Genomic DNA, 9,432 nt, shown 5'->3' with positions numbered 1-9,432 from the left:
ACACTACACACACCACTGTCCTGCCAACACACTACACACACCAATGTCCTAACAACACACACCACTGCCCTGCCAACACACTACACACACCACTGTCCTGCCAACACACTACACACACCACTGTCCTAACAACACACACCACTTCCCTGCCAACATACTACACACACCACTGTCCTGCCAACACACTACATACACCACTGTCCTGCCAACACACTACACACACCACTGTCCTGCCAACACACTACACACACCACTGTCCTGCCAACACACTACACACACCACTGTCCTGCCAACATACTACACACACCACTGTCCTAACAACACACACCACTGTCCTGCCAACACACTACACACACCACTGACCGGCCAACACACTACACACACCACTGCCCTGCCAACACACTACACACACCACTGTCCTGCCAATACACTACACACACCACTGTCCTGCCAACACACTACACACACCACTGTCCTGCCAACACACTACACACACCACTGCCCTGCAAACACACTACACACACCACTGCCCTGCCAACACACTACACACACCACTGTCCTAACAACACACACCACTGTCCTGCCAACACAATACATATACCACTGTTCTGCCAACACACTACACACACCACTGTCCTGCCAACACAATACACACACTACTGTCCTGCCAACACACTACACACACCACTGTCCTGCCAACACACTACACACACAACACTGTCCTAACAACACACACCACTGCCCTGCCAACATACTACACACACCACTGTCCTGCCAACATACTACACACACCACTGCCCTGCCAACATACTACACACACCACTGTCCTAACAACACACACCACTGTCCTGCCAACACACTACACACACCACTGTCCTAACAACACACACCACTGTCCTGCCAACACACTACACACACCACTGTCCTAACAACACACACCACTGCCCTGCCAACATACTACACACACCACTGTCCTGCCAACACACACCACTGCCCTGCCAACATACTACACACACCACTGTCCTAACAACACACACCCCTGCCCTGCCAACACACTACACACACCACTGTCCTGCAAACACACTACACACACCACTGCCCTGCCAACACACTACACACACCACTGTCCTGACAACACACACCACTGCCCTGCCAACATACTACACACACCACTGTCCTGCCAACACACACCACTGCCCTGCCAACATACTACACACACCACTGTCCTAACAACACACACCACTGCCCTGCCAACACACTACACACACCACTGTCCTGCAAACACACTACACACACCACTGACCTGCCAACACACTACACACACCACTGTCCTAACAACACACACCACTGCCCTGCCAACACACTACACACACCACTGTCCTGCCAACACACTACACACACCACTGTCCTGCCAACACACTACACACACCACTGTCCTGCCAACACACTACACCCACCACTGTCCTGCCAACACACTACACACACCACTGTTCTGCCAACACACTACACACACCACTGTCCTGCCAACACACTACACACACCACTGTCCTGACAACACACTACACACACCACTGTCCTGCCAACACACTACACACACCACTGTCCTGCCAACACACACCACTGCCCTGCCAACATACTACACACACCACTGTCCTGCCAACACCCACCACTGTCCTGCCAACACACTACACACACCACTGTTCTGCCAACACACTACACACACCACTGTCCTGCCAACACACTACACACACCACTGTCCTGACAACACACTACACACACCACTGTCCTGCCAACATACTACACACACCACTGTCCTGCCAACACACACCACTGCCCTGCCAACATACTACACACACCACTGTCCTAACAACACACACCACTGCCCTGCCAACACACTACACACACCACTGTCCTGCCAACACACTACACACACCACTGTCCTGCCAACACACTACACACACCACTGTCCTGCCAACACACTACACCCACCACTGTCCTGCCAACACACTACACACACCACTGTTCTGCCAACACACTACACACACCACTGTCCTGCCAACACACTACACACACCACTGTCCTGACAACACACTACACACACCACTGTCCTGCCAACACACTACACACACCACTGTCCTGCCAACACACACCACTGCCCTGCCAACATACTACACACACCACTGTCCTGCCAACACACACCACTGCCCTGCCAACATACTACACACACCACTGTCCTAACAACACACACCAATGCCCTGCCAACACACTACACACACCACTGTCCTGCCAACACACTACACACACCACTGTCCTGCCAACACACTACACACACCACTGTCCTAACAACACACACCACTGCCCTGCCAACATACAACACACACCACTGCCCTGCCAACATACTACACACACCACTGCCCTGCCAACATACTACACACACCACTGTCCTAACAACACACACCACTGCCCTGCCAACACACTACACACACCACTGTCCTAACAACACACACCACTGTCCTGCCAACACACTACACACACCACTGTCCTAACAACACACACCACTGCCCTGCCAACATACTACACACACCACTGTCCTGCCAACACACACCACTGCCCTGCCAACATACTACACACACCACTGTCCTAACAACACACACCACTGCCCTGCCAACACACTACACACACCACTCTCCTGCCAACACACTACACACACCACTGCCATGCCAACACACTACACACACCACTGTCCTAACAACACACACCACTGCCCTGCCAACACACTACACACACCACTGTCCTGCCAACACACTACACACACCACTGCCCTGCCAACACACTACACACACCACTGTCCTAACAACACACACCACTGTCCTGCCAACACAATACATATACAGCTGTTCTGCCAACACACTACACACACCACTGTCCTGCCAACACACTACACACACCACTGTCCTGCCAACACACTACACACACCAGTGTCCTGTCAAAGAAAGGCAGTAAAACAAAATAAAACCTTTTTTACTCTACCTCTCCTTACTAAAGAGAGGCTTTGTAGTGGAATCTCCCCACTTTGTGCACCTTACTGCCCTGCCAGAGTGAGGATGGGAACTACTATAGACCCCTCTATGAGAGATACAAATCAAATTGTATTTGTCACATGCGCCAGTGTTGACCAAGTGTAGACCTTGCAATGAAAAGCTTACTTACCATCCCTTAACCAACAATGCAGTTTTAAGAAATAAGATACAGTTCCAGATCTGTATTCTCTGCCTTGGTTACCTTCTGCTTTACTTGACTCTATTCTACTGTACAACATAAAGGTTAGGCTATTAGTGACAGCCCTCTCTCCTTGTCCTGTAGTGTCAGACAGTCCGTTCCCCAAAGAGGCCTTCTCCATCGGGGAGGAGGAGGAGCAGGAGAGGGAGAACACGGTGGAGGGCCCTCCTGAGATGGAGGATGTAGATGAGTGCCAGGTTTACCAGGGAACACTATGCCACCACAGGTGTATCAACACCCCTGGCTCCTTCAGGTGTGACTGCTACCCTGGCTATGTACTGCAGAAGGACGCGGTCAGCTGTGTGCCAGGTAAAGGAAAACTACTCTTAGGTTGTTAGAGTATGTCAGACCATGCACTGTACAGTACTCCACAATACTGTATGTGCAAGACCACATAGCTATTAGTCTGGTTGCCTGTCTGTTTGGGCCTTGAATAACGGCACACAGTAGCCTTAATTGGCAATACGATGACAAGTTGGATAAAAACAGATTGGCTCCCAGGCTAATAACTAAAGTATAGAACAGTTATGTTTAATTACATAAAACCAGTGAAGGATGACTGATTCCTGAGTGTAGTACCTTTGTGCTAAACCATTTTTCACAGCCACTCTCTCAACAGTATGATTAACAGCCTTCTGTGTTTTCAGACTCCTGCCAGACTCTATCTGTCTATATTTGTCCACACTTTTGACAGCATATGATTTTCCTTGCTTCCTGCCTACTGTCTCTGATTCAGACTGATAATTGTTATTCAGATCTCATTTCTACATTTTTTATTGTAATTTCTTTGTGTACTTTTTACCCCTTTTTATCCCCAATTGGTAGTTACAGTCTTGTCCTATCGCTGCGACTCCCGTGCGGACTTAGGAGAAGTGAAGGTCAAGAGCCATGTGTCCTCCGAAACACGACCCCGCCAAGCTGCACTGCTTCTTGACACCCTGCTCGCTTAACCCGGAAGCCAGCCGCACCAATGTGTCAGAGGAAACACTGTACAGCTGGCGACCGGGGCCAGCGTGCATGCACCCGGCCGCCACAAGGAGTTGCTAGAGCGCGATGGGACAAGGACATCCCAGTTGGCCAAACCCTCCCTAACCCGGATGACGCTGGGCAAATTGTGCGCCTCCTCATACAGTGGGGCAAAAAAGTATTTAGTCAGCCACCAATTGTGCAAGTTCTCCCACTTAAAAAGATGAGAGAGGCCTGTAATGTTCATAATATGTACACTTCAACTATGACAGACAAAATGAGAAAAAAAAATCCAGAAAATCACATTGTAGGATTTTTTATGAATTTATTTGCAAATTATGGTGGAAAATAAGTATTTGGTCACCTACAAACAAGCAAGATTTCTGGCTCTCACAGACCTGTAACATCTTCTTTAAGAGGCTCCTCTGTCCTCCACTCGTTACCTGTATTAATGGCACCTGTTTGAACTTGTTATCAGTATAAAAGACACCTGTCCACAACCTCAAACAGTCACACTCCAAACTCCACTATGGCCAAGACCAAAGAGCTGTCAAAGGACACCAGAAACAAAATTGTAGACCTGCACCAGGCTGGGAAGACTGAATCTGCAATAGGTAAGCAGGTTGGTTTGAAGAAATCAACTGTGGGAGCAATTATTAGGAAATGGAAGACATACAAGACCACTGATAATCTCCCTCGATCTGGGGCTCCACGCAAGATCTCACCCCGTGGGGTCAAAATGATCACAAGAACGGTGAGCAAAAATCCCAGAACCACACGGGGGGACCTAGTGAATGACCTGCAGAGAGCTGGGACCAAAGTAACAAAGCCTACCATCAGTAACACACTACGCCGCCAGTGACTCAAATCCTGCAGTGCCAGACGTGTCCTCCTGCTTAAGCCAGTACATGTCCAGGCCCGTCTGAAGTTTGCTAGAGAGCATTTGGATGATCCAGAAGAAGATTGGGAGAATATCATATGGTCAGATGAAACCAAAATATAACTTTTTCGTAAAAACTCATCTCGTCGTGTTTGGAGGACAAAGAATGCTGAGTTGCATCCAAAGAACACCATACCTACTGTGAAGCATGGGGGTGGAAACATCATGCTTTGGGGCTGTTTTTCTGCAAAGGGACCAGGACGACTGATCCGTGTAAAGGAAAGAATGAATGGGGCCATGTATCGTGAGATTTTGAGTGAAAACCTCCTTCCATCAGCAAGGGCATTGAAGATGAAACGTGGCTGGGTCTTTCAGCATGACAATGATCCCAAACACACCGCCCGGGCAACGAAGGAGTGACTTCGTAAGAAGCATTTCAAGGTCCTGGAGTGGCCTAGCCAGTCTCCAGATCTCAACCCCATAGAAAATCTTTGGAGGGAGTTGAAAGTCCGTGTTGCCCAGCAACAGCCCCAAAACATTACTGCTCTAGAGGAGATCTGCATGGAGGAATGGGCCAAAATAGCAGCAACAGTGTGTGAAAACCTTGTGAAGACTTACAGAAAACGTTTGACCTCTGTCATTGCCAACAAAGGGTATATAACAAAGTTATTGACCAAATACTTATTTTCCACCATAATTTGCAAATAAATAAATTAAAAATCCTACAATGTGATTTTCTGGATTTTTTTTTCTCATTTTGTCTGTCATAGTTGAAGTGTACCTATGATGAAAATTACAGGCCTCTCTCATCTTTTTAAGTGGGAGAACTTGCACAATTGGTGGCTGACTAAATACTTTTTTGCCCCACTGTATGTCTCCCGGGCGCGGCCGGCTGCGATCTGTAGTGACACCTCTAGCACTGATCAGTGCCATAGACCGCTGCGCCACCCGGGAGGCCCCCAGATCTCATACTGTTTTGATAAAGCCTTTCTTCACAGTTCAGTAGCCTTCAGTAGCCTTCATACATTTAGACTAGTAAATAAAGTATGTTCAGGTATTTCTAACCTACTCTAGGCTACTGTAAGTGTGCCATACATTTATCGAATGGGGCTTTCACCAGCACAAGCCTGTCTCAACAGGAATCTAATGTGAGCCCTACTTTACAGAAAGGTGCAGTGAGTCTGCAGGCTGATAAAAAACACAGGTTTGTCTGCAGGCCAAGCCTTTTCCTGTCGTGCCTCAACTCTCTGTCTCTAAGGCAACTTTCATCTGTGCCCTGTTGCCGCCTAGCCTCATATCTGTGGATAAATTGAAGGCATTTCACAGCTCTCTCTTTAACCACCAAGACAGGATGACTGGGCGGTTTGTTGGCTATACTGTTTAATTAGTACTTTCCGTGATGAGTTTATTTCTGTTTTCACAGAGACGGTAGATGAAGAGAACAAGTTGAGAGAGGATGACAGGACAGAGGTTGAGGCTACCTCCACCGCACCCTCCACCACTCCAACCTCTGTTAACCCCTGTGAGGGTGGGTAGAACTTGACAGTAGGCCAGAGTGGTGCCTATCTACTGTAGACCTGGCAGACCACATGAACTGTGTTTTCATACCTTAAAATCAGTCATTAGTCTTGATAGAAGAACCCAAATGCATGTCTGGAATCAGTGTGTGGAAGGAGTCCCATTATGATGGCGCGACAGCATTAGAGGAACCATAGTGGAACAGAATATTTGGTACGGAATAGAAAGGTAAATGAACACACCCATTAGTCCCCTAAGAGAGCACAAAGCCTAGAAGATTTTCAGTCATGCACCCTTCTAGTATAATTCATGTCACATTCCTTCACATGACAGACGTTTCCTCCTTCAGTTAAATACTTTAACCGCCTTTGTCCATTTTAGTTATGTTTGACCAATTGTACTTTTAAATGTCACATACAAGTTTTAAGATTGCATCAAAGGCCACAAAGCTCCTGTGTGTATTGCGAAGTATCCAGCCATCCCCATGTAGTCCAGCATAGTATGTAGTGGGGGTCTCCTCAGGGTGTGTGTGTTTGGCTCCATAATTCCAGGGTGGGGATCCCGTTCCATTGGGACGCAGGAGGAAATACTATCCGAACAGGTCAGGGGTCAAAGTGGAAACAGGAAATGAGTACAGTAAATCACACAGAGGTTATATAACACACACACAGGGCTGGCCCCCTGTGACGTATGTCACCTTGACTACTGTTGTGTTGTGGTGTGTTTTGGTGTGATGTTGAGCTGTGTTGTGACCCTCTGAGCAGGAAATGGCCTCTGTATGCAACAGTGCTCCTCAGTGGCTGGTAGACCTGGCTGCTCATGTTTCCCTGGATTCTCTCTGATGGCTGACGGACAATCCTGTGAAGGTAAGAAAAAAGAAACACACGCTCACACACACATACACACACACACACACACACGCACGCACGCACACACACACCAGCTCAGTATTTCAGCAGTTCCAGTCATGCAGAGTCTCTGAATGGCTGTCACTGACTCCAGTCTCTCCTCAGTCTCCCCCCAGTGCCCCTGGAGCAGAGTAGAGCTGCGCTCTCTGTGTACCAGATTAGACACGGTCATCGTAATTGTTTAAAGCTATTCTAATAAATGCAACAGTTGGACAATGAATGAAGGTATTGACTGAATTATAGCTCAAAAAGACATTGAATTGGCACGGACATAATGAATGGAATTCCGGTGTTAAATGTTTTGTCAAATGTCACTTTTTTTCTTATAATGCACTCATATATACCTTACCCGTCACAACTTTGGACACATCTACTCATTCCAGGGTTTTTATTTATTTTGACTATTTTCTACATTGTAGAGTAATAGTGAAGATATCAAAACTATTAAATAACACATATGGAATCATGTAGTAACCAAAAAAGTGTTAAACAAATCAAAATATATTTAATATTTGAGATTCTTAAAATAAGCCACCCTTTGCCTTGATGACAGCTTTGCTCACTCTTGGCATTCTCTCAACCAGCTTCATGAGGAATGCTTTTCCAACAGTCTTGAAGGAGTTCTGAGAACTTATTGGGCGCTTTTCTTTCACTCTGCGGTCCAACTCATCCCAAACCATCTCAATTGGTTTGAGGTCGGGTGATTGTGGAGGCCAAGTCATCTGATGCAGCACTCCATCACTCTCCTTCTTGGTCAAATAGCCCTTATACAACCTAGAGTTGTGTTGAGTCATTGTCCTGTTGGAAAACAAATTATGTTTGTGTTTGATGTATTTGATACCATTCCACTCATCCTGCTCCAGCCATTACCATAAATCCATCCTCCCCAATTAGGTGCCACCAACCTCATGTGACTTTAAAATGAAATGTGCCTTATTTGCATATACACTGCGTGTATTTGTATACAATAATACATTAATATAAAGGAGTGGGCTGCAACCACCAAAAACTTGTCTCTAGGCCTACCTGCGCTCTACTGCCTCGCTAATTATTAATTACCATTGTTATCATGTTCTCTTGCCTGATTCAACAAGTGTGTCAAGAAGGATACCCATGCAATTTAAAATCACAACTCTTGGCTCTAGATTACACCTATGTAAGAATGTTGTTCATTGACTACAGCTCAGCATTCAACACCATAGCTCATCATTAAGCTTGAGGCCCTGGGTCTCAACCACTCCCTGTGCAACTGGGTCCTGGACTTCCTGACCGGACGCCCCCCAGGTGATGAAGGTAGGGAACAACATCCCCACTTCGCTGATCCTCAACACTGGTGCCCCACAAGGGTGCATACATGGCACCCTCCTGTACTCCCTGTTCACCCAGGACTGTGTGGCCATGCACGCCTCCAACTCAATCATCAAGTTTGCGGACTACACAACAGTAGTATGTTTGATTACCAACAACGACGAGACGGCCTACAGAGAGGAGATGAGGGCCCTTGGAGTGTGGTGTCAGGAAAACAACCTCTCACTCAACGTTAACAAAACAAAGGAGATGATCGTGGACTTCAGGAAACAGCAGAGGGAGCACCCCACTATCCACATTGATGGGACAGTAGTGGAGAAGGTGGAAAGTTTTAAGTTCCTCAGCGTACACATCACAGATAAACTGAAATGGTCCACCCACACAGACAGCGTGGTGATGAAGGCGCAACAGCGCCTCTTCAACCTCAGGAGGCTGAGGAAATTTGTTTTGTCACCTAAAACCTCACAAACTTTTACAGATGCATTATCGAGAGCATCCTGTCGGGCAGTATCACCGCCTGGTATGGCAACTGCACCTCCCATAACTGTAAGGCTCTCCCGAGGGTAGTGAGGT

At 47.3% G+C, this 9,432-nt stretch overlaps 1 protein-coding gene across 1 annotated transcript; it reads left to right on the top strand.

Moving 5' to 3' along the window:
- Window positions 1–3,363: 3,363 nt before the first annotated feature.
- LOC139399477 (fibulin-2-like) lies at window positions 3,364–7,509 on the top strand (the record flags this gene model as incomplete). The annotated part of the gene is made up of 3 exons (XM_071144892.1): window positions 3,364–3,588; window positions 6,549–6,653; window positions 7,408–7,509. Coding segments are annotated over 3 exons (432 nt in total), but the record flags the coding sequence as incomplete, so codon positions are not given.
- Between the last annotated feature and the right edge of the window lie 1,923 nt (window positions 7,510–9,432).

The sequence above is a fragment of the Oncorhynchus clarkii genome, unplaced genomic scaffold (genome assembly GCF_045791955.1).
Source record: "Oncorhynchus clarkii lewisi isolate Uvic-CL-2024 unplaced genomic scaffold, UVic_Ocla_1.0 unplaced_contig_7845_pilon_pilon, whole genome shotgun sequence".
NCBI classification, from domain to species: domain Eukaryota; kingdom Metazoa; phylum Chordata; class Actinopteri; order Salmoniformes; family Salmonidae; genus Oncorhynchus; species Oncorhynchus clarkii.
The sequence above is the reverse complement of the archived record's forward strand: the minus strand, read 5'-3'. Positions and strand labels throughout refer to the sequence as shown.